At 38.6% G+C, this 27,184-nt stretch overlaps 1 protein-coding gene across 2 annotated transcripts; it reads right to left on the reverse strand.

The window, feature by feature from the left end:
- Nucleotides 1–704: 704 nt before the first annotated feature.
- gas2l2 (growth arrest specific 2 like 2) lies at nucleotides 705–25,003 on the reverse strand. Of its 2 annotated transcripts, none has more exons than XM_004911630.4 (7): nucleotides 24,801–25,003; nucleotides 21,778–22,255; nucleotides 16,372–16,610; nucleotides 14,945–15,052; nucleotides 13,861–13,957; nucleotides 6,679–6,961; nucleotides 705–4,348 (listed from the first exon to the last, which is right to left on the reverse strand). In XM_004911630.4, exons 2-7 carry the CDS (start codon nucleotides 22,133–22,135, stop codon nucleotides 2,509–2,511), a joined length of 2,925 nt encoding a protein of 974 aa, XP_004911687.2. In that variant the 5' UTR covers nucleotides 22,136–22,255; nucleotides 24,801–25,003; the 3' UTR covers nucleotides 705–2,508. The 2 variants fall into 2 exon arrangements, with proteins under 2 accessions (XP_004911687.2, XP_002933878.3); XM_002933832.5 differs by having other exon boundaries at nucleotides 24,793–25,003.
- Between the last annotated feature and the right edge of the window lie 2,181 nt (nucleotides 25,004–27,184).

Here is a 27,184-nt window from a genome sequence, read left to right on the forward strand (position 1 = left end):
CAGAATTTGCACACGAATCACATTACTGTGCACAGTGTATAATTGATGGGTATAGGCAGATCAACACATACAAACAAAACAACGCACGCAATTTGTGAACCTTATTATTAGTGTATATTTAGATACTACTTAAATGAAAATAAAGACATGTTTTTGAACACATAAAAATTAGCGAAAAGACCTGAAGAAAATGATTTGCTTTTGTTACAGGGATACTGTCATGGTTTTTATGGTGTACTTTTTTTTTCTAAATTACACTGTTTAAAGCTGTAATACTGGTATGTAGGCAGCCATCTCAGTGCTTTGTGTCTTTCAGGAGGAGCCAACACTACACATTGGAACTGCTTTCTGCCATTTGTTTCTCCTACTCCCATGTAACTGGAGGAGTCCCAAGACGGACTTGGATTTCTTATTATTGAGTGATATTCCCAAGTCTATCACTTTTACCAATACAGGTGTCAGGGAGCTGCTATCTTGCTACCTTCCCATTGTTCTGCTGATCGGCTGCTGGGAGAAGCCAAATCGCAGAACATATCACCGCAACTTGCAGCTCAGCAGTAAAGTGTGACTGAAGTTTATCAGAGCACAGGTCACATTGCTGTGGAACCCTGGGAAATGAAGAATATGGCTAGCCCCATGTAAAACTTCAAAATTAAATATAATAAAATCTGTTTGCATTTTTGGAAAATGGATTTCAATGCAGGATTCTGCTGGAGCAGCTCTATTAACTGATGCGTTTTCAAAACGCATGTTTTCCCATGACAGTATTCCTTTAAAGTGGTTGTCACTTGGAATAACTTGAAATGTTTGTTTCCTGTCATTTTCCTGGTTAAATAGAAGCGTGGACCAGAAACTTACAACAGTAGCTGTTTGCTTCTCTGAAGGCTCCAACTTAATCTTCTAGCAGAGCACACAACTGCATTGGGATATGCTCTTACACTATGGTGTTACAGGAGACCCGCTGATGGAACCCTCCAGGGAATTGTATTAACCCCATATAATATTTGGCATAATCTATATTTAGCACACTATAGGGCAGATAAGGTTAATGCCACCCTTCCCAGTGAAAGGACTACTCTCCCACTTGCACCTGAATTCACAAGATTCACCATAACAGATGTTTGACCTATTTGATCTTTGTTCATCCAATTTGATCTCTGTATAGAAGTAAGATAGAAGCACTTGTGTACTTCAACTCCCTAACAGTTGCTCAAAGCCTGTACAAAGATGTCATAGTGGCATAGATTATTTTGGCATAAAGTTGCCCTTACATTTTCTAAAAGAGTGAACAAAAGAGAAGTGTCAAATGAACAAATACAGAAGAGTTTGTTTATCATAGTAATATGGTATTTTATGCTGGACAATATACATTAAGACACTGTCCCCGGGGTTGCAAATATGTTAATATGTAAAAGCCTTACATGAAAATGTGAAGCATTATTTTAAAGAAAAGAACACTATAAGTGTAGCGAAAGTAATATTCCTTAATTGCAGGAAACAGCAAACTCAATGGCAAGTTGGCCAAGATGTGAACACTTGTGGTATGCTATACTACATCATTTCCCCATCACCTTAAGTAATATTAGTAATATATACTGTATATATATCTCCACAGACACCATTTTATATATGAATCTAAACCATTTGATCATGTTTCACACTTAAATATAGGTAGGATAATGAGTCTAAAAATATCAGCAATGAGGGCATCATAATGTAAACCAGGTATTGGCCTAACACTGAAGTTTGGTGGTGCTGGTAAAATTACCCTGCCCTTACCCTGCTTCTGATTCTAAGAAGGGAAATATCATGGAGGATAGTACCTTTAATACTGGAAAAACAACATTCAAACATTATATATAAATATATGTGTGTGAGTGAATTAAAAAAACCAAAAAGGTTGTACTAGGAGTTATTACTCAAAGCAGATGGACAAGTATATTTAACCTTCTGGTCAAACTTTGCACTGTGTGTTTTTTTGTTACCTACCCTCAAGGTGTTCGGTACATTTCAATCTATATATAACATCTGCTCAGTTTAAGACTTGCCTGCTTTATAATTGCATTTATTTGGAAAAATGTATCAGTATAACATAATAGCCCCATGGGCAGCATTCTAAATTTCTAGTTCCAAGGTTATACTTGCTGTTAACTTCCAGCAAAGTCCCGGACAACCTGGAATTGAAATCTGTAAGCATCAAAGAAAGGGACCAATAGATGCTACTTGTTGATTGGCAGCTATTGGTTAATAACCACGAGTGAGTTGTTTTTTTTACATTGCCTGCTAACTACAGGAATTATACATTCTTCTCAACTATGAATATCTAATTCAAAAATGTTATTGTCAACTGTAAATCATGATCATCATAGAGGTACTGAACATACAGCTGTTCTCCCTGTTTAAAAATTAGTATAAAATAACTTTATGAGAGCCTTTGCTAAAAAAAAATAGCTAAAGTAAGTCTGAGACTTGACTGAATAATGCAAAGCTGAATGGATTTACAGTCATCTAGACCCATGACTCTTCCTCCTCATCAGTTCTACTTTGGCTATTTCCAACATTGAGTGGTGCTTCAGCCTGTAAAGGTACAGAGTTCTCACAGGTTTCATCATCAGAAACCACATCTTCTGAGATCACTACTGAGCTCTTTGACTCATTCAAATTCTGTGCTGGTGATGTATTATTTGCTTTTGCTTGATAGCTTTGTGTCCTCTTTAAAGCTTTTGAATTCTTTCTACTTAGTGCTTGTCGGTAGGAAACTGGTGTTGGAATCCTGGATGCCTTTTTTTCTGGCCTGTTGTCCCTACGTGGGCGTATTTTTGGCCGAAGCTTGAGCTTATAAATGGAAGGCACTCTTTCAGGTTTCTTTAGGGATCTTTTAGGCTTTAAACCTTGGGGCAACTTAATTTTCTCCTCTACAGCATCTTCACTGTTTCCACTGACTGTTGAAGCCTGGTTTTCAGATACATTTTCCACCATTTTCTTTTTATTCTCCAGTGCCAGTTGCCTAGCTCTTTGAGAAGGCAACTGTTTCGGTTTGCTTCCTTTCATTTCAGTGGACAGTGTTTTCTTTCTAGCAAGTGTTCTTTGTGGCACTGCAGCTGAATGGCCATTTTCACATACCTTATTTCTCTGAGATGTATCTGCTTCTTTTACTATACCTTTTGAAGGTATTTTGGAAATCCAGTTTTCTACATCAACTCTGTTAAGTTTCACATGGCCCTTGGTGAGTTCTGTAATGACATCATCATAGCTAGCTCCTGACTGCCATGTTGTGTTTATATAAACCCCACTTCTTGGTACTCCTTCTTGGCCCATGGGTTTCTTTAAAGTGCATAAACTTGAAAGCTGAGTTGATTTTTCAGGCATATTTAAGTCACGGGCAGCAGTATCACTAGCTACACCACAATCTGAAGTAAAGTCTTTGAGCCTGTTCTCTGGGTTACTTTCCTCTGACTCTCCTTCTAGGACTTTAATATTTGTTAGGATTTCATCTTCTAAGCTCCTGTATATCTGCTTCTCTTGTTCGGGATCTATGGGTAAAGGAGTGTACATACAATCTCGTTCTATGCTTTGTGAAGTCTCTATAGCCTCTGGTTTACGTTGCATTCTCAGAGGTAAATTAGAAACTTTATGTTCACTTTGCATTATTCCATTTTTGTTAAGATGAATTGTTGGTGTTGCTCTACCTGTTCTTATTATTCTTTCTTCACTAGAAACACTTGGTTTTGTTTTTACATAATTATTGGAGGTGATTATTTCATTAGCTACAGATTTGTCCGTTTCTTTGTACTGTGAAGAGCCACAGCTAATTCGGCTTGGTGTAGCTGGTCTTCTGCTATATGTTAGATTTGTCTGCTTTACTGGAGAAGGAGATCTTGTGTAACCAATAGTCTGGGCCTTGGGGTTCTGTTCCAATCCTTTGCTTTGTTGATTCTGTACAAAATGGATCTGCTTAGAAGGGCTGGGTGGCCGAATAAAACGAGAGGGTGTCTTTGGTCTTGAATCCTGTGAATTGATAGATTGGTGGACATTTCTTGAACCCTGCTGTATATTGCTTGGCTCTGTTGCTGACATTACTTTTCTATATGAAGCATCTTTCACTGATGGTTCTTTTAAACTCGTAAAAGTGCTCTTTCCCATCTGTTTTCCACTTTGAGATTCAGAAAAAACTTCTGAAATACAAGAGTTTTCTTCTTCACTTCCAGTTAACTGGGACGCCAAGGAAGATGTAGAATGGTGGTGTCTATAATGCCCAGGCCGGGGGGTAGCAAGCTGCTGGGGTTCTCGATTGTCTTCTGTGAATAATTTCCTAGAGGGTGTTGCTGATCGTTCATGTGCCCTATAACTTAAGAAAGACATTGTTTGTAATGCTAGTTTTAAATATATCAAAATATTCTACAACACTAAAACACCTATCTATAGAAACGGCACATACTGTTAGAACTGCAAAGTTAGGGAAGGAATATCAGATTCTCTATCTAGGAGACCACAATGAAGGCCCACATAAGCATCCTAAATATCTGAAGATCTTTGAAAATTCAGTATCAATATTGAGCCAGATTTAGGATAATAACACAGTGAGATTTGTAGCCAGTTGCTACTGCTGGCTACAAATCTGAAAATGTCTTTGTTAAAATAGCCAGTGTTAAAAAATTATAAAATAATGATAAAACACTTTTTATTTTATAACTGACTACAATCTCCCAGTGTTTTCTTTGTCCTTAATTTGATGAGAATAATTTATCTCCTAATTCAATTCCTAATTTCCCAACAGACATTTATTGAGCTTTATCAGATAAACCATGAGATAAGTTTTTCTTATGGAACTGAATGTAGCCTGTTATATGATGATATCGATGTATTTATAATGCAGTTAAAATTTAAACACTGCAAAAATATAACACCATACAGTCTTTGGTGTCTATTGAAATTAATGAAGAGGTTCTTTTTTACTTTTAAATGAAAGTGCAAGCAGAACATGCCTGGCACTGAGATCTAGTAACATCAGGGCTGGTCAAACTCTGCTTGACAAACCATTTTTTTGGTCCAAGGGAAAGATACCCAATTAACAGGATTGTTCAGTGAGAAGCCTTTTCTGTGTATAAACATACAGTACTGTAGATGCTGGAGCAGTTGCAGCTGAAAAAAGTGTCTTTGTTTTGGTGACATATACAAGGCACATTTTCACTGTACCACCTAGATGTATACATGTTAGTGGATCCCTGGAAAAGACTGTATTACACTCATACACACCAGGATTAGATACATGAGATTTAAATGTATACCAGTCAGGGCCATTCTACCAAACAGGCAAAAGGGGCATTATTGATGCTTACAACACATATTTATCTTTCCCAAAATGTTACGTCTGTCTTCTACAGTTATATGGAAAGCATTGTTACAAGATTTAATCAGACATAATCTGATGGTAAAGTAGTGTCAGTGTTGTGAGCTATTAATATTAGTTAACTCTGCACTGGTTTAATAGTTTGGGCTGTTTAAAGTTTCAGAAAAAAAAACAAGACTATTAATTATGGGAGATTCAGACTGAATTTCCATTTATAATCTAGGTATCAGATTGTAACTAAATCTTAATTTTAATGGAGAATAAAAGTCAGGATTACAGAAACCTCTGTTGGTATTGGTAATTGCCCCCTCTCCTTAAACACTGTCTTGGATTTTTTTAGACGCTCCACTCACATCCTAAACTAGTCTAGACTTCACCAAGTTTGTGGGTGTCATTTTTCAAAGCCTTTACTCTCAATCCTTCCTTTATCTGACCTTGGCTTGACTGCATTATCTATACATGTGCCCTGTACTGCATGTAAACAGTGCAGCACATGTGTAAGATCACACACAGAGCAAGGGAGATTATTTTAACCTTAGCACCCTCACTGACCCCAATGTATTTAGGTCAGAAAAATCCCAGCCCTCTGTACCACAGAATTTGGACAGCACTGGTTTAAACCATTTTTTTTTTTTGTTACTTTTAAAATTGGCAGTGCATGCTTTAATCGGTGCCACAGTTCTTGAAATGGGGCCCATGAAGGTCAGCTAGAGGAGAGTCTTCCAGTGACAAAAAAGTATTGAGGGGGGAACACTTTCTTTAGGGTATCCCAGAGAGTGCCTCAGCTGAAACTCACTTACTAGGCTACAGCCTAGCCCTAGATCAGGGATCCCTAATCTTTTTTTACCCGTGAGCCACATTTATATGTGAAAACAGCTGGGAAGCAACACAAGCATAAAAACTGTACCTGTGGGTACCAGCTGTGATTGGTAATTTGATAGCCTCTACGTGGACTGGTACCCCAAAGAAGACTCTTTTTGGCACCTGTCTTTTACACCTGTTTTTTATGCAACCAAAAATTACCTCCATACCAGGAATTCAAAAATAAGCACCTGTTTGAGGCCCCTGGGAGTAACATCCAAGAGGTTGGGGAGCAACATTTTGCTCCAGAGCCACTGGTTGGGGATCACTGCCCTAGATGATGCCATACTGAGACATTGCATTTGCAGGCTTTCTTGCAGCAAAATGCTCCTGTCGATACTGGACTAAAGCTAAAGTGCCACAAACAGAGACAAGCAGATATGGAGTTCCTCTTGTTCTGCATCAACAACCAAAAGTAGAGTTTTAACAAGAGGTGAAAGCAAACAGCAACTTATAATATGTCCTACCTGGTTGACATGCTTCTCCTGTCATTTGGGGGTGTTTGTAAAGTCTTAAAACCTGGACTATTTTCATTATCGTCCAGTGAGTTACTTGATGACAGTGTCCTGCTTCTGCCAGATGAATATGTTCTCCACTCCACTGGGGGCAAAGGACTCTGGGACCTGCTCACAATCAGGGTTGTTTCCAGTTTGCTGGGGTTGTCTAACCTTGGCGTTAATCGAGTCTTGACTTCATGCACAGCACTAAGTTGCTTCTGTAGACTTCCCAGTTTTATAGCTGGCTTGTGGGCTGAAATTGAAATGAAATGCAGTAATACTCAGTATGCTATTTCCAACTCCCAACATCCTAGTTAACCCAGATTTGAGACTGCTGTTGTGGAGATAACAAGAATGGATTTATGTTATGTACCAATTCAACATGGATACTATATTGCTTAGTTTACAATGACAAATCTTTGAACTCTGTAATAAAAGGTTTTAAGGAACCTCATTTTTGCCCATTTATGTATGAAAAAAACAACAGGAAATGTAAAGCAGCTTTATAGCCAAGCACTTATTGAAATAATAAAATTAGCAAATTAATATTCAGGAAAATACTAAAATTTCTTGTACATGAAGAGCGAATTATACTTTCAACAAATAAACAGAGATTTTAATTCAATTTTAAATTTTTCCATAAACGTCTCAAAAATGCAATTGAGTTAAACCAGTCTAACTACATTTGAATTTCCCTGTACAGGTATATAATCCCTTATTGAAAAATCCAATATTCAGAAGGCTCCAAATTACAGGAAGGCCATTTTAAGCAAATAATATTAATTTTTAAATGATTTCCTTTTTCTCTGTAATAATAAACAGTAACACTCACTTATGTCCACAGACTCAATGGGGCTCATTTACCAATGCATCGCTATAATAGTCGCAGAGGCAAAACTTTTGCCCTGCACATAAGCAGATTTAACAGTATAGTGCAAACACGGTCGCTTAAAGTTTCATGCGCTAGTGTTGACGCAAACTGCTGCGCCATACAAACATGCACATATGATGTCGCAAAACTGCACATATGATGACGCAAAACTTGTAATAAATTGTGTGCATAGATGGAGCAAGCTAATGCTCTAATAAACCCGTACCAACTACATGCTTCCTAACTTAACAACCTAGTCAGGTGGTGTTTAAATGGAAAATTGATATGAAAGACTCCATACTCCACACCTGTCTAATGCCAGGCAGTGTCATTCTGTGGCGACTAAAGCAAATAAAGTGCTGTCTTGTATAAAAAAGTGCATTGACTCAAGGGATGAGAACATAATTTTGCCCCTTTATAGGTCCCTGGTAAGGCCTCACCTTGAGTATGCAGTGCAGTTTTGGGCTCCAGTCCTTAAGAAGGATATTAATGAGCTGGAGAGAGTGCAGAGACGTGCAACTAAACTGGTAAAGGGGATGGAAGATTTAAACTATGAGGTGAGACTGTCGAGGTTGGGGTTGTTTTCTCTGGAAAAGAGGCGCTTGCGAGGGGACATGATTACTCTGTACAAGTACATTAGAGGGGATTATAGGCAGTTGGGGGATGTTCTTTTTTCCCATAAAAACAATCAGCGCACCAGAGGTCACCCCTTTAGATTAGAGGAACGGAACATTTGAAGCAGCGTAGGTGGTTTTTCACGGTGAGGGCAGTGAGGTTGTGGAATGCCCTTCCTAGTGATGTGGTAATGGCAGATTCTGTTAATGCCTTTAAGAGGGGCCTGGATGAGTTCTTGATCAATCAGAATATCCAAGGCTATTGTGATACTAATATCTACAGTTAGTACTAGTGGTTGTATTTATAGTTTATGTATGTGAGTGTATAGATTGGTAGGTGTGGGTTAAGTGTGCTGGGTTTACTTGGATGGGTTGAACTTGATGGACACTGGTCTTTTTTCAACCCTATGTAACTATGTAACTATGTAACTATGTAACTATCACATTAACAAGGGAAACTGCCTTTATAGATAAGAACAAAGTTAAAAAAAAGGGTAAATGTTATTTAAAATTTTATTTTTCTAATAATGCTAATCAACATATCATAAATTAACATTAACGTGGTTTTATTAATGACATACCTAAATTAGTTTATTGTAGCGCAAATCTGCGAATATACTAGCGCAAATGTTGAAGAACGCGCAGTCAGAAATACGCCACAAATGAACAGGCATAAAGATTTTAATGCAGCCGTGCCTGCGCAAATCTGCCCCTATATATGCGCAAATAGCACATATATAGGCGCAAAGGGCGCACTCTCGCAAAAATTGAGCACTTAAAACACGCCCCTAGCCACACCCCAAAAATACATATAATTGTTTGCGACATTATTGCCCAGTATTTGCGACATGCGCATAAAAAGAACTGGCGGAAAAATAAATGAACCAACGCAATGTAACGCATATGCAATTGCGTGTACCCACAAAATGGCGCATAATCATAATTGCGTCGGTTTGTGTGCTGCGATGCATTGATAAATGAGGCCCAATGAGCGCAAATATACGGAAGTGTGAAGATTGCATTTTGATGCAGGTAGCTAAAATGAAAGTGGTTTTAGAAGTAACTCACTGAAGTAAAAGACACAAGTTGCCCACTGCGTCTGCTGACCTAAATGAGCCCTTGTACTTAATAAGGGTAACTAAGCTGCATGAATCCATATTGGTGGCAAACAATCCTATTGGGTTTATCTAATGTTTAAATGTGTTTTATTATAGACAACAATGCAAAAGACAATTTTAATCAAATAAAAAATGTGTTAAAAATCCTTTTGCGTCTAGAAATTAGGCCAATATTACAAATGAGACTGTTCCTGTACGAATGCTCTAATTATATAACAATACCACAGAAATGACTCTACACAGTGGCGTAACTAAGACACGCCTGGCTCCCCACCGAAAAAAAATCTGTGGAGGAATCCGGCTTGCACAATGACAGAAACCCAACCCCAAAGTCATCTGGCAGCTCTGCTTGTGTCACCTGCTTCCTCTATAGTTACGCTACTGACTCTATCAACAAAATTTCATTACGAATATACCTGCTTGCTTATCTACATAAAATCATCCTTGGAAAATCTATATCTACTGTATATATATATAACCGTACTATATTACAGGTATGGAATCCGTTATCCAGAAACCCGTGATTCAGAAAGTTCCAAATTACGGAATGGCCACTTCCCATAGACTCCATTACAAGCAAATAATTCTAATTTCTGAAAATTATTTCCTTTTTTTCTGTAGTTATAAAACAGTACCTTGTACTTGATCCCAACTAAGATACAATCAATCCTTATTGGAGGCAAAACAATCTTATAGGGTTTATTCAATATCTAAATGATTTTTTAGCAGACTTAAAACCACAGGTCCCCGAGCATTCTGGATAACAGGTCCCATACCTGTACTTACTATATTAAAAGAATTACTTAAAAATGATATATGTGTGTATCAGTGAATGCCAAGAAGAAATAGACAGAGCTCCCAGATCAGCCTTGGAAAAGCAGTTGTAACCTCTTTTTCAGCTCAATAGCTGCCTTCCCGGACTAGTACCAGTAGAACATGGGTTACACTGGACTCGCTTACCCAGAATGGGCCTTCGCTATGTGGAAGAGGAAGGTTACGGGGTTACTCACAATACAGCTTCTCAGAGGCCAGTGGTACAGGTAACACCGCACGCAGAGTGTAATACAGACTGACACCCCCCTGCAGACAGACTTGGCAGGAATCTCACTTCCCCACACCCCATAGTGGATCCCCTCAGGGAATTCTCTGTCCTGATTCCCTATTCACTTGGATCCCTATACTACAGGCAATATAGCCTGGGAGAAATACCTCCAAAAATGTAGGAGCTCAGAACTGCTCTTTCTAGCTCAACCCTAACTGCCTTACACTCCTACTGTAACAATATAAAGGGAGCTACACCTGCCACTATCTAATGCCTCATTCACGGGGCCCTGTTCCCAGACTTCAACTGGGCCTGGGCCAATGCCCTGGTCTCAAAGCAGACGTCCGCCCTGTTCCTTAGGCGGAAGCAAACAGGAAGGTGCCACTCCTTTCCCAGCACTATACCACAGTGAGGCTGGATGTGGTCACCGTACCTTCTAACCAATAGCACACATACCTGTATGTTAATGAACATCATTTAGATACATTCCCTTCCACCCAGCAACTAAGGGAACTGAACCTGTAGGGATTTAAAGCCATAGGGGCCATTTAACCCTATGGGTCCCTACACTGTGAACTAAAATTTCATTTGTTGTGTTTTACACTCTGCCTATTCTGCCTATTTTTTAGCCATTATGAAGCACTCATTTAAAAGTTGGCTTATATTCACTGAACCCATCCCCATCCCTTCCTGTATAAACAGGGCAGTTTGTTCATAGCGCCATTTCTATTTTTAAACAAACCTCTACTTTCAGTAAGCAGCCTTTGAGCAGCTCAGTATCTGGGGCTTCACAGTGGCCTGATAATTAGTTTTATAAGCTCCTTTAAGGTTCTGTGTGTCCAGAAGTGACAGGAATCACTAAAGTGAAACTGACTTCATATTCTTGTTCAGTGGCAAACAATAGGCAAAAAGTATGTTCATTACCTACATTATTCATTCAGCTTATGTTGAAAAGGGTGTATACTGTCCCTTTAATAAAGAAAAAACCTTTCCTTACACACTTGTAACATTACTATTGTTTACATTACTGTTTAAAATGATGAAAAATCCCTGCTAGTATTAACTTTTTATAAACCTACGTAATGTCCTATGGCAGAGCAGTCCAACTTGAGGTCCAAGTGTTAGATTCAGAAGATTCAGAAGATTCTATTCAGCCTTTCAGAAGATTCTATTGACCTCTTTTGATCACATCACATCTTGAACAATACTAGGTTATATAATTATCAATCAGTCTTTGCCAAGCAATTACAGTACATTCAAATTAACATGCCAGTATTATTTTTAATTTATGGGGAAATGGATAAACTAGACAGAAACCAGGATGATGAGAAGAGAAACAGAAATGCTACAAGACGCCAGCAAGTCTTGAGTTAGTTTGCATAAGGATTTACATAGTGCACCATACAGCTCCACCTTCCTTCTCATTATTACTGGTGGCATAAAGCACAAGCAGGTAGGATGTTTATGTAAGAAAGAGAGAGTATGAATGGTCATTGAAAGCCAGCAGGTGAATTTGGACAAACAGGATGTGCTCCAAAAGATGTACATTTACAAACATAAACAATAGTCGCTGAGGAGCTACGTGGAAACAGGCAGTCGCTGATTGTTATGTAAAATCACCAACAGAGAAGTACCTAAGATTAAGCAAACAATGAACAAGGTTTCTTACATTTTTAATTGTGATGGGGACAATAGATGTTACAGTTCTAAGCAAACTGGCTGCATTTTACAATTAACTAAATCATTTAAAGGAATATTGTCATGGGAAAACATGTCAAAGGCATCAGTTAATAGAGCTTCTCCAGCAGAATCCTGCATTGAAATCCATTTTTCATAAACACAAACATATTTTTTTATATTTAATTTTAAAATTTCCCATGGGACTAGCCATATTCTTCACTTCCCAGGGTGCCACAGCCATGTGATCTGTGCTCTGATAAACTTCAGTCACACTTTACTGCTGAGCTGCAAGTTGGAGTGATATCACCCCCTCCCAGCAGCCGATCAGCAGAACAATGGGAAGGTAGCAAAATAGCAGCTCCTAGTAGATATCAGAATAGCACTCAATAGTAAGAAATCCAAGTCCGACTTGAGACTCCTCCAGTTACAAGGGAGTAGGAGAAACAATAGGTTACCTCAAAGTAGTTTTAATGTGTAGTGCTGGCTCCTTCTGAAAGCTCAGAATCAGGCACAATGCACTGAGATGACTGCCTACACACCAATATTACAGCTAAAAAAATACATTTGTTGGTTCAAGAACAACATTTTAGTAGAGTGAATTATTAGCTATGTAAACAGTGCAATTTAGAAATGAAAATTGCACTGTAAAACGGTTTCCTTTTAAACACGTGTTCTGTAGTTGGACATAAGACATTGCAGGTGTGTAGGCAGTCCCACCTTTAACAATATACTTGAATATGACCCTGTAGTTTTTATTCCTTCATTTGTTAAGGTCTTGGCATATTGGCAGTAAGATAGACTGCACATGGACCACTCAGCACAAAAACAAATATCTTGGATGAAGAGGCAATTAATGGAGACAAAAATAGAATGTTGCAGAGGCAATGTCTCAGGTACTTGGTACAATGGATAAAACAATAAGCAGCTAATGGAGCGTGCTGAGACAGATTGTTTTTCACACCTTACCCAGCATAATGACATGGGCAGCTTGCTGGCTGCGCTCCAGGTAAAAGCAGAGTTGAGGATTGATGAAGTAGTGGAAATAAAAGAAGGCAACATTAGCTGATCTGCACCTAGTAGTTATTTTGGCTACTTTTCAAATCCTCTACAACATTATAAATTACATACCTCCTGTAGGGTAATTAAAGTTGACCCAGTTAATAAACTAAAACCAACTAAATGACAACACCCTCCTACAAGAAAGTGCTGCCACTTTTTCAACATAGACATTCAATGCCAAGGCAAGGACAGTCTTGGCCATGATGCTGTGAGGGTTCATCAGAAATAAACATTTCTGCTGGATATGTTCTATGAAAAAAACACACTTGATGTGCCCTTCATGTAGCCTCAGCGATTTCAAACATTTACAGGTGGAAAGAGAACAATATTCAGATGAAAGAATTGAAAATAACTAGGTGTGAAAATGACTTGTAGGCTGCTTGTGGAGGTGCAATGGTCCAGGTACAGGTAGGGGAGAAGATCTCCAGCACATTATACAAATTAAAGCTGGTGCTGTAGATTGCAGTAAAGTCATTACTGACATTTTGCATGCAGAGTTTTATGCTGCCTTCTAAATTACTTTCATAAGCACTTTCACCATATTACACAACACTACTCTACAGATTTAACAATTTGCATTGATCAACAGCATTTACAAAATGTTAAAACGAGTTGATGGAATCAATGTACCCTCCACTCATTACATCCTTTTTTTCTCGGGGGTACTAAGAATTCTCTCATAAAATATGGAAAGCTCACTCTGTGAGCCTTTGCCAATTTAATCTACTATGAAATTGCATGTGTCAGAGTGGCTTTTGTGTTACTTACAAAGAGATGTGCAGCGACATGGATCATGCTTGTCCAGATAGTGTTCTAGAGTGTCCCATCCTCCACCGACTCTTACCATCACATGGTTACGAAGAATCTATGACATGAAATAAAACATTCATTAAAGAAAGTACAGAAAATATTGTCTAGTAAAATACTATAAAAATCTTAAAACCATAGAAAAAGGCTAAGTAGAACTGTCAGTACATCCATGGATCTTGTGGAGCAATAGGGTTCTTGCGAGACCAAGAAATGGAATGGTAATAGTGCTCAGCCATGCCTGGTTCCTTATTGTGAATGATCAGGTATCTTATACAGTTTCCATAGTGATTTCGTAGTGATCATTACTCTTATTTAATTCACAAGATTATTCACTAGTTATAAAAATCAAATAAAAATATATTCCTCATTATATCAGTAAGCACCGTAAAAGTCGGGAACCATACACTGCATTAAATGGAGGTAATAACATTTATAGATTCTGGGAGGTTTTTATCCATGGTCCCAATCTATTACACCTAGGTAAACATCTTTATAGCCCAGGTACCTCCCCCCACCCACCTTTCAATAATACAGAGCTGTACTAGGGAAGGGAGCTGCAGGTCTCTGCACTCGTTTCAAAGCTCTTTGCACATTTCCAAACGCAGCATGTAATAGGCAAAAAAAATGGATGATTGTGGCCTCTTTTGCACTTTGCATGCTGCACTTTCATGCACTGTATCTGCCCTAAACACACGTTTGAATTCGGGAGACCTCTAAAAAAACAGCGAGTGTTGACATCTTTGATTAAAAAAATTATTAGGAGAAAAAATATTTATTCCATTATTTACATCTGAGTGTGGGTCACAAGTAAAACAGTTGGGGTCCCTGATTTAGAGTAATGCATGTGTATTGAATAAGAATCATTTAGTAAAATGTTGGTAAAATAATCATGGTTTAAGAGATAACTGTGATAACTTGTGTTAACGGTTTTTTTTTACCAAAATTGTTCCATTATACTTCATTTCACACCTTGATGAATAAGGCCACCCCCCACACACACACTCAATGATGATGAAAAACGATGACACAACCACATACATACCCTAACAAATATGAGTGTGCTGGATTCTCCAACTTTATATTTTCCTTCAGAGACTTTGATCATGGAAAACTGTACAGGACAAGTACATCTGCTCACCAAATGCTGCACCTATGGAATAAATAAATAAAAAAGCTCTGGTATTAATAACTTATTGAACTGGGAGGAAATGTTGCATGTCCATCAGGGGTAACAAATAGGCTCCTAGCCAAGAATTTCCATTCCATCCTCACCTAGTGATTAACCATCCACTAGCCATCACAGCGCACTGGCACTTTAATTATGTACATGGATAGTACATGGACTATGGTTGGAATGAACAGGCTTACATGTATTAACAGAAAATCATTTATAATCACATATTATTATACTGTGTAAAATGAATGATGCCAAAATAATGGTGTGAAAATTGGTGGAAAAAGATAAATAAGTGAGTTGCATTGTGGGATGCCTTTGCAAAGAGTACATGTGCCAGAACATGCTAAAAACATTTACACCAGATGTGTCACTTCCTTTCATTGGAGAGGAGTGAAGAATTTTTTGTCCAGCAACTTATTGTGTGTCATTTAATCAACGCCATGCAGTGTAAGACTGGATATATTGGTAAATGCAATGACTGTATGATTGTGTATATTATAATATTAACAAGCCTATTCTGGACAAGAAACTGGAATCGGACTTATTCTTAACAGTGTGTGCAGCCCAAACTGGCTAGTGATCTATGCATTAGACATAAGGTCACAAGAGCAAATCTTCACATATGTACCTAGCCTTACTAATTTCTGTTTCTATTTCATTGTTGCGTAATGGCCTTAGTTGTTGTTTTTTTGTTGTTGTTTTTTTAAAGCTTAATTCATTTGTCAGCTAAGTTTCTTATGTTTCATCACTTGAGTAAACTATAAAAAATCCACTGCAAAGATACAAGTAATCCATGAGATGAGTAATCTTAGCAAATACTTGTGTCTCAAAGAAACACAGCTTAGGCTCATGTTACATAGTATATGTGTTGCCAGGATGTACAATTTCTATTGCTTCTCTGCAAGTCAAGGTGATGCAACTTAGCTGCTGGTAACTAAGACACCCTTCAAGGCCACTAATTGATGTCCAAAAAGGCACAAACACTTAAACATTGTCCTGCATAATTCTGTGTATTCATTAATAACTTACACAACTTTAGAGGCACATCAGAACATTATTCTGCTGGAATAAAGTGCAGAGAGACTCAAATGTGCACCCAATCAGAGCTAAGTCAAAGCTAAGTCAAAACAGCCAGTTATTTCATTATCTTCAAACTCCAAAGATTGATGTGTATTTTCTTGTGGCTCCCAGAAACTTCTTACATTATCTGCGTCCAGGAATTTTGATCGATTGCCTGTGATCAGTTAGAACATGTCTAAAACCCATAGTTTTAATGTGGGAAAATAACTCACCATTTGGTCAAGGTTTTTGAAGTCACAGAGTTTTCTTTGGGGCTTAGGAACTGGGATCTCCTGTGGAGGTAGGTCCATTTCTTCCCTGATCTCTTCCTCTATCTGCTCTTCCATTTGTATTAGCATGGGAGCACTCATACCAAAACGAGAAGCCCTTCTAGCCAGCTCTAGCAGACATAGAACAAAGTTCTTCTCGTTCTTCCTTAGCACCAGATCCTCCGTCTCAAACATTAAGACATCTAGCAGAGAAATAAAAAGTTTGTTATTTCTGTGTTCAGTATTTTTGGTCCCTCCCATTAGTTCAGACACAATACTTCACTGCCCAACAAACACATGCAGTGTTGTACAGGGGTAGCACGGGCCTGCCAGAGATACATGTACAAAGGGCCCACCAACTACATTCAGATTTTTAAATGCCATAGAAACTGTCCTAAATGAAATGTAAACCCTTAAATCGAATTCATGTAAAATTGCTCAAAGTGCTCAACAGGCTAAAACAGACCATTGGGTTAAAAGTAAGCAAGGAAAGAGGCAGAGCAGTAATACTGTTCCTTATGGGCTGTGACCTTGCAGAAGATCTGTATGTCATACGAGCTGTGCACTAGCCCCAGATGACCCTGGTATTACACCAATTAAAACAAATAGCTATGAAGGACAGGCAGCAGCAGATTCAAACAATCCCCGTGTCTCTTCTTGTATGATACCCCCAGTATCCCAGTGAGCCAGTCCCATGATAAACATGTTTAAATACCCTTGAGTATTGAAATTTCCTGATTACTGCCATAATGTTTTCAAACCTCTTAAGACATATTTTATCATTAAGATGTTCTTGAAACCTCCTCTGATGAAGAATGCATAAAAAATGCCTAAGTGAAACCTGCTAGCTGCAAATCACAAGATTTTTTTCTTGGCAAATAACCAAAATTATGCTTAGACCAAATATGCCCCCCTGCAGCCACTAATTCACTCACTTTAAAATGGAAAATATACTCTCTGTGATGCATTTATGACATTTGTATCTTGTAATTATCTTCCTACTACTTTACCCCCTTGACTAATGATAGGCCGATAATTACTTTAAACAAAGATCTGTTTTTTCCTTTAGTTATTTATTCAGTGGTTAGCAGCATAATCAGATTATAGAGTGTAAACCTGCACAAAGGCTTTGGTTTCCATGGGGAGTGTTTCTACATCTACATGTAGTGTACTGAGGTATTTACAAGTTAAACTTTGTTAAGGAATTATATCACACACCTTATACAGAAATGTAACAACATAATCTTTAACAAGAAACATGTTGACAATATAACAAGATCACCATTAACACTGGATTGCTAATACGAGCCAGTGATGCTATTGTAAATGGCCCACTCCTTCAGTAATAAAAGGTATTGCCTGAAGAGGTTACATATATATACAGGAACTATATACCCCCCTTTTTGATATAAGCTTATGCAGTCAGGGTTATGTAAAAAAAGGTGCACAAACACTGTGAGAACAAGCAAATATAAAAATATTTCTGCTTTCATCATAGGCGGAGGATGACTTTTTTGTTTGGGGAGGCTAAAGATGGCCCATACACAGACTGACCTACAGCTAATGTGACACTTAGTGGATTCACTGCTGGTGTAAAAAATTAACCTCCCAACTGCCTCTGGCAGTTCCCACTGACTCCCAGGGATACTGTGCAAAAGTGCGGGTGGGGGGGATTTTTTAACCCTAAAATGCTTAGGATGTAAAAGCATTCATACGTGCACTTCTGTTAGGGGTTCTCTATACATTTGTGTTCAGTTAGGTTAAAGGGGTAGTTCACCTTTTAATTAACTTTTAATTTGATGTAGACACTGATATTCTGAGACAATTTGCAATTGGTCCTCTTTTATTTTTAATGGTTTTTCGGTTATTTAGCTTTTTGTTCAGCAGCTCTCCATTTGGTATTTCAGCAGCTATCTGGTTGCTAGGGTCTTATATACCAGGTAGTGGTTTAAACAAGAGATGGGAATATGAATAGTTAAGGGAACTGCATGGAAAAATAAAACTGTAGCTTCACAGAGCAATACTTTTTGGTCAGTGACCCTCATTTGAAAGCTGGAAAGAGGCAGAAGCAAAAGGCAAATTATTCAAAAACTATATAAAATTAACTAGGAAGACCAATTGCAAAGTTGCTAGGAATAGGCCATTCTATAATATACTACAAGTTAACTTAAAAGTGAACCTCCCCATTAGATGTGTTTAAGTTAGCTTTATAGAAAGTGAGGCAGCAGGTACTGACATCCCAGGCACGTTATATACAGCGAGACACAGTCTTTATATACAAAACCAGCACATTATATGCCATGAGTAGCAGTGGGTACAGATGGCAGATATTCAGGCCCTGGCACTATAACACTGGCACTGATACACAGCATTGGCCCCACTGTAACTTACTATAAATGAAAAAAACAATGACAAAAGTAAAAAAAAAATAGAATGTGCAAAAAACCATAACAAATATATAAAAGCACAATGAGCTTTGTCAGGGGGAAAAATTAACTTACCCATCATCTGTTAGGGTAGGGGATATTATAAATGTCAGATGACAAAAAACAAATTAATTCCAGCTAGTGGGTCAGCCTTTAGAACATATACAGTATAGTACCTGTGGGATGAAAACTGCAGCAAAGTTCAAAGCTGGTTCATGGGTAAACTTACAGTCTGCAGATTCTTCTTTTTTAAGTCTTCATTTCTGCAGTTTGCAAAATTTCCCGATCCCTGTTTGCATCTGTGTCTTGATTGGTCAATTTTACTGTCTGTCAAGAAAGCTGTGCTCTGATTGGAGAATATACAAGAAGAAAGATCCAATCAGAGCACAGCTGATTAGAGCAGAACCCGGAGCTTGCAGGGACAGGAGAAGATTTGCAGGACAGCGCAGAAACAGAGCCAGGTTTTTTTATTTTATTTTTTTATTTTTAGGGTGCCAGAGCAGGTTTGGGGAGGCTTAGCCTCCCCAAGCCTTATTGAAAATCCGCCTATGGCTTTCATCATCTGTGCAACATGCACCATGGAAAGCAGAAGGGCTTCAAGTTCAAGAATTTATCAATTCACTGTGGGACAAGATGAAGGAATAGTTGAATGACTCTCTAAGCCTAGTCAGATGCAGACTATCATTGTTTCCTCTCAGGAGATATATATATATAGTATTTATGCACTCTTATTTACATAAACCCAACTAAATGAGATTATGGGGCAGATTTATTAATGTACGATCGGTCCGAATCGTGCAAAACTTTTTCGTACCTTGCGTCAAAAATTATGCAAAAAAATCGTATTGCCACGCCAAGTATGAAAGTTTCGGATTCATTCAAGCTTCAGTATCGTGACTTTCCTTGGGCCAGGTTGGAGCTGCAGAGTGCCATTGAGCCCTATGGGAGACTTTCCTTGGGCCAGGTTGGAGCTGCAGAGTGCCATTGAGCCCTATGGGAGACTTTCCTTGGGCCAGGTTGGAGCTGCAGAGTGCCATTGAGCCCTATGGGAGACTTTCCTTGGGCCGGGTTGGAGCTGCAGAGTGCCATTGAGCCCTATGGGAGACTTTCCTTGGGCCAGGTTGGAGCTGCAGAGTGCCATTGAGCCCTATGGGAGACTTTCCTTGGGCCAGGTTGGAGCTGCAGAGTGCCATTGATTCCTATGGGAGACTTTCCTTGGGCCAGGTTGGAGCTGCAGAGTGCCATTGATTCCTATGGGAGACTTTCCTTGGGCCAGGTTGGAGCTGCAGACTGCCATTTATTCCTATGGGAGGCTTCCAAAATCATGCACAGAAGGATCAAAGTCAGAAAGGTTTTCCTGCCATTTACGATCGTTCGATGCGAAAATTTTGTGACTCTCGGATCGCCAATATGATATTATCTTGACTAAACATTTTCGTGATATTTGCGATCAGAAATTATTGTATCTAATCTGAATTTTTCCCATTTCGGGATTCGAACTCGTACTTTGATGAATGTGCCCCTTTGTCTCCCTTAATTGGCTCCTCATAAAACCCGTCTGTGTGTGTTGTAGGGAAAGCTCAACTAGGACAGGGACAGGACTGATGTGACTAATAAAGCTTTGTAGTATGTTGAACCTGTATAAAGAATACTAAAGGACAAATATACAAAGTATCAGGGGACTTTTTATATTTAGTACAGGGGACCCCAACCTTTTTAACCTGTGAGCAACATTTAAATATAAAAAAAGTTGGGAAGCAACACAGGCATGAAAAAAGTTCCCGGGGGTGACCAGAAAAGGCTGTAATTGGTTATTTTATAGCCCCTATGTGGATTGGAAGACTACAGGAAGCTCTGTTTGGTAGTACCCATGGTCTTTATGCCTCCAAGTTAGAAATTCAAGAATAAAAACCTGCTTTGAGGCCACTGGAAGCAACAGCAAAAGGGGTGGGGAGCAACATGTTGCTCACGAGCCACTGGTTGAGGATCACCAATTTAGTATATACCATGTTGGCAGCAAAACAATATTCTTTCTTTTTAAAGGAGACATATCCTATAAAATGAAGAATGTAATTCTTAATTTCAAACACAGACAGAGAACTAATAGGATCTATAGGGAGCTCCAATAAAGGGGAAATTTTTACAAATAGGATTAATTTTTAGCAGAAAGTGAAACCAGCACTACACAATTAAGGTTTTTCCCATTTATCCAATATGTCTCCTTTTTTATTTTTTTAGCAGCCTTAAAGGAAAAGGAAAGGTAAAAACTAAGTAAGCTTTATCAGAAAGGTCTATGTAAATACAGCCATAAGCACTCACAGAAACCTTGCACTGAGTCCTCTATCAAAAGAAACACAGGATTTCTTGTCTCCTTTTTTGCAAACATGTTGTTCAGGTGTCTGACTTCCTCTCTCAGAAAAATCCTTCATTCCCAGGATCAGAGTCTGTGCGGCTCTCTCCTGCTCCCCCCTCCCACAAGAATGCTAAGAACTCCCTCCCCCCCCCTTAGGAATGTGCGATCTGAGCTATAACGGCTAGAGCTGCAGCAGGAAACTATTTAAAATGTCAGCTGCAATCTTAAGCAAACAGAGAAAGTTTCTAGCGTTCTTTACTCAGGTATGGTAATGGTTTCTGCAGAATAAATATATTGTTGCAGGTGGCACTAATGTGGTGAATCTATTGGCAGTAAAATGCCAAAATGATTTTCCTTTTCTTTTAAGGCATACTACAATACCATGTCCAAGCATTCCACATAATAAGATTTCATGCCCGTATAGTGTTTGCTGTGCATTTGGAATGGTATTTGTAGTGACCTAAACTACTTACTGTTTTAAATCACCACCAAATTCAGTTCTCAATAATAATGACGAAGTGATTGCCTGTGTTAAACACTGATATAAAAACAAACCAAAATAAACCTAAAATTGTCATCAAAATCTCTTACCCTTAATATCCATTTCCTTTCTACACCATTGGATGAAATTGGACACATTATCTCTTGCCAGGAAAGTCCCTGGTTGGGCCATCATATTGAGCTTGACTCCTGATTTAGGCAGCTGCAGTTTCTCTGCCAGGTGAGGGTATTGTACAGCGAACTCCCTTGCCACCTCTGTTACATTGTTGGCATGCTGACAGAGCACAGATCCATTTCCAAGGATCTCAATAAAATTATCCACAAAAACTTCGAGATTATACATATCCTTAAGCCATTCCGCCAAGTCTTCCTTCATGGCATACAGGTATTCTTCACTGGATTTAAATGGCCGGATGCTGCGGACACTGCCACCCTGATAAGTTGACATGATGCCAGAATTGAAGGCAGCCACAGGGAGAAAAGGCTCGTACACACCTTCCAGAATCTTCTGTCACCTACTGCTTCCAAGCTTCCAAAAGGCTATGTACAACCATTATCGTTGGCATATCTGCAACAAAAATATAGGTTGAAGGGAAATATTTGACTAAACCAATACTATAACATCTGTGTGGTTATTAAGCATGTCACTGGAATTCTTATCATTCAAATAAAAGAGCGTTCTAATACCTCCGGCAAATAAATACTGACGTTCTTGTGATTTTAGGACAAATATATCAATGGATTTTTAGGACAACTATGGATAAAAGTACAACTTGATTCATCCCTTGCTTAAAGATGTTGAGGCCTAACTCAGACAAGTGCTTTTTATATAACCACAGAAACAAATGTAGCCTATCTGTTAATGTTCCCTCATGGCCACAAACCAGAATTTAATGCATTTTCTCATTGAGTCAGACTATTCTGGTCATTAATGAAACCTAGTAGATAACCTAGTAGATATGGTGGACGTAGGATAAAACCAGAGGCCTCAACCTTTCTTACCCATAAGTAACATTTAAACATAAAAACACATTGCGGAGAAACACTGGACTGGCAGACTACAGGAGGCTCTATGTAGCAGTACACATGGTTTTTATGCCTCCAAAACTTGCCTCCAGGTCTGAAATTCACAAATGAGCACCTGCTTTGAGATCACTGGAAGCAACATCCAAGGGGTTTGTGAGCAACATTTTGCTTCCCAGCCACTAGATGGGGATCACTGGATTAAAATTTGCAGCAGCTAAGACATGTACATAAACATATATGTACAGAATTTTGTATTATGCAAGATTTACTAGGCTTTAACAGATTGCTTTTTGGGGCAGAGTTATCCAGCCAAACTCTGTACCAATCTTTACTTTTGTCTGCAGGGGACATAAGGGGTCATTTACGAACTCCAGTGCAGTGTGCAAGAGCAATTTCTGGACACCAATTGTCATGTTTTTTACCCATAATATATAATTTTCCCAATAATTCCACAGTAATTGCAGCTACACCCTGAATTGCATTTGGCACAACTGTGCTCCATGTGTAAGTATGGATGCATTTGGCTGCAATTTGATGAAAATTGGGTGCAAGTTGTGTCTAGCATTTTCAGAGAGTGGGTTGTGTAACTTTCAGAGCACGCATCTACAATTTTTATCCAGTTCAGATATGCCTATACCCAGGGTGGGAAGCCTGGAGCTGCCTCCATGTACAGGATAGTTGCAGCTTTGCAGTCCTCCAGGTCCTCATGGTCATTTTTATTAACTCCAAATTCATTAAAGTCAATGGGTGTTTTTTCTCACTCCAAATACATTAAAGTAAAAAAAAAAAAATTTGCTGCAGTTTCGCAGAAAAAATTGGCAATGGCAAAATGCAGAATTTCACTGTGAATTCATCCCTTGCAAAAAAATTTGCTTATCACTAGTGGTCACTTTGCCACAAGAATTTTGCTGCCTATGGCACGAGCACCCCCTGCTTTATCATATGCTGAATAGAAACTAACACCTGCTGGAAGACACACAACTGCATATTGTAATGTATATTGTTTATCACAAAATTATAATCCCTCCCCATTTTCAGCTTCACTGGAATGTGCTGACGCATTCTAGCGGACATAGCAGTGGATATTTTTCTAGGGAACTGCACAGCCCTTTTAAAGCAACAAAGTAATTATGGTTGCTTGGCAAACAAAAGAAGCTGCTAATTAGAATTTTAACACTCTTTTAATTCTCCCTCCCTAATACCTTATAGAAAGGATTTTTAAAAGTGAATTTTGTCAAAATGTGGACTGTCGCTGTCTGTGTCCCATGTAGTTAAACAAAGGGGGGCAACTAACACAGGAAGTGACTACCTATTTCACACAAAATTTACAGAATAAATGCAGATCACAATAGGAGAACATAATTACAGCTTAATATGGTACTACTCATTAATTACAGGTTATAAAGTGCAGTAATATGTTGCCACTATCAGGGCTGGTCTTATAAACTACAGTGTCCATTTGGGACCATTTTGGCAGGGCCCCCTACACAAGTTATTGCCAGCACAGGGTTCCAGGGCTGGGTGGGCAAATAGTTCCTGCCTCTCGCTCTCTCCATGTGACTGATGTTGTAACCCTGCCTTTTCACCTCTGTTTCCATTGGCCCCCAAAATTTCATGGCACAATGTGGCCCCATGCACTAGACACTGGCATACCAAACATACTATATACAGTGTGAGTCAGTGATTATTAGCCGCTCAAGCACACTACACACAGTGAAAGACTGTGCATACTCTGGGATAGCAGTATGAATGCAATGCCCACTTTATGTTTAATGTCCCAGAACACATAGCAGCATTCCTGTGGGTGCAGTCCCGCAGGTCCAATTGGCCTAAGGCTGGCCCTGGCCACTTTATAAACAGTATGTATATCATGCACAATGTAACTGTATGAATTTGTGTTAATTTAGCATTTATTAATGATTCTTCTGTGCAGCACCCCTATGCATTTCTAAATCTGTGCATAACAAAGGAGCCATAATGGCATATGCACAAACAAAGATTCAATTCCATCATATGTATTACACTATTATAAGTCTGTTTCTCCATTATACAGCCCTCCCTGAACAGAGCCAGACTTACATCCTCACCCCAAGGAGCACAACGTGTTGCCCGCTGGACAGAAATCCTCACACCTCTGCAGTTTTCTATCATCCTTTGTGCCATATCATGGAATGTCTTTTCCTTCAGTCAGCCCTGAATCTCTGACAGCACATTGCTCTCCTCTATCCACATGACAGCGGGTAGAAATGCCTATTCACAAAGTTCTGCTAAGTGTTTTGTTTCCTTACCAATAGCTTACACACTTCTCCTTGGTGACAAAAAGCTTGCTACAAACACTCCCTGTTAACTCTGTGAGGCCTCCAGGCCCTGCACTCCAGTCAGCTGAGTGTCTCACCCAAACAAATGGCTTGGAAAATGAAACCCTTTCCAAACCAAAGTCTCTGACCTACAGGTTTACTGTCATGCTTGGCTAAGTTGCAGTTACATGCAGACAGGAGTATTTTACTAAAAATCCTGGAAGATATAAATCAAGGTCGGTTGGGCAGATGAAGCTCTTCTGTGCTAAGGAAAGAATACTGAGCAAGGGAAGTTTCAGTGCTCTGCCTGTACAAAGTATGCCGCCCTCCTGTTTAAAATACAGGTATGGCATCTGATTAGTGATGAGCGAATCTGTCCAATTTCGATGCAGTAAAATTCGCAAAACAACAAGAAAATTTGCCCGCATCTTTTTTTTTTTTTGACACGGCTTGGCCTATTTTGACACAATCGTTACTTTTTTTGATGTGTGAAAAAATTTGCTCATCACCACATCTGATATATGGAAACCTTTTATCCAGAAAGCTCCGAATTATGGGGTCATCTTCCATAGAATTATTTGAATCAAATAATTCAAGATAATAAAATATGTTTCCGTTTCCTCTGTAATGATAAAACAGCACCTTGTACTTAATCTTTATTGGATTCAACCTTCAATTTAAGGTTGAAATTATTTTTTGTAGACTTAAGGTATGGAGATTATGGAAATCTGCATATGCAGAACTTTATTGACCTCACCAAACGAGTGGATGTTACAGTGTATGGCCACCTTAAGATACAGGTACCACCAATTGATGTTATATAAGAGACTAAAAAGTGGCACAAACTTAGTGCAGCTAAAATACCCATGGGTGTATAGTTCACATTCACTGTTGCTAAGTGATACAAAGTGGCCAAAAAGCAGAAAAGTATGTTTATATCTATAAATATCTAAATGTGTGAGAGCAGCCATACTGCTTCCTTGTCCAAAGTGAACTAAGTTTGCCCAGGAGCAGTAACCCATAGCAACCAATCAGCAGGTAGCATTTACTGGTCACCTGTTTAAAAGCAAAATTTTTATTGGTTGCTATGGGTTACTGCTACTGTGCAAAGTGCCTTTTATTACATATGGGGGTTAGTGTTCAATAAAGCAGAAGGCAACAACAATTTGTAGCTGTACCTCCACCAATTCAGATACCTGCAATGGTACTGGTGACTCCATAGACAGTAAGCACTGTCACACAATGTAAGCAAAACGTTTAAAAGAGCCACACATTTGCAATATGCTACAGACAGGGAGTTAACTGCATTACAGAGAGAAAGAATGGTTCCCAACCTATGGTTCTAGATGTTTCATACCACCAAGGTAATTTCTTGGGTGCTGACAAGGCTAAAATGGGTAAAATCTGACTGTTTGATCTATGGGTTACTTGCTCAAGATATTAGTTGGGCTCATTTATAAACACTGGGCAAATTTGCACCTGGGCAGTAACCTATAGCAACCAATTAGTAACTGTCTTTTTTTCAACCAGCTGCAGCTTGAATGAAAACAAACATTTTATTGGTTGCCATTGGTTACTGCCAAGTTGCAAATTTTTTTATAAATGAACCACGTGTGTATAGCCACCTTCAGACATAAACACACCAGAACAGACATCTTAAAAATGTCATGTCAAAATAGAGCAAGTGATTAAAAGATGTATTTTATTGAAATATTGTGTTGGTCACATTGATTTCTTTTACGCATAATGTATTTAAATTATTAAAAATAAATTATATAACATTACAAATTCAAATCTTGGTTCAAACAAACCAATTTACCGTAACTTATCATTAAGTGTGATTAAATATGTAATGCCTAGCATTACAGCAAGTCTGGGCAAATAGAATAGAAGCTGATAAAGGAAATAACATTTGTAGTTTTTTTTTCTTTTATTCCATGCACCTCAGTTGTATGTGTCCCAGTAGCTTAGCAATATAAGTGTGAGAAGGTAGCTAATTGAAATAACTGAGTAGAAATATAGGTATGGGACCTATTATCCTGAAGCTTGGGACCTGGGGTTTTCAGAATAAAAGGGATCTTTCCATAATTTGGATCTGCATACTCAAAGATTATTTAAACATTAAATAAACCCAATAGGATTGTTTTGCTTCAAATAAGTTTGTTGGAATCAAG

Source organism: Xenopus tropicalis, chromosome 2 (genome assembly GCF_000004195.4).
Source record: "Xenopus tropicalis strain Nigerian chromosome 2, UCB_Xtro_10.0, whole genome shotgun sequence".
Lineage (NCBI taxonomy): Eukaryota > Metazoa > Chordata > Amphibia > Anura > Pipidae > Xenopus > Xenopus tropicalis.

Coding starts and splice junctions, on each gene's coding strand:
- gas2l2 (XM_004911630.4), bottom strand. CDS start 22,135: ATGTCAACTTATCAGGGTGGCAGTGTCCGCAGCATCCGGCCATTTAAA. Junction 15,053..16,371: donor TCAAAAACCTTGACCAAATG/GTGAGTTATTTT, acceptor TTTATTCCATAG/GTGCAGCATTTGGTGAGCAG. Junction 13,958..14,944: donor GCACACTCATATTTGTTAGG/GTATGTATGTGG, acceptor TTCATGTCATAG/ATTCTTCGTAACCATGTGAT.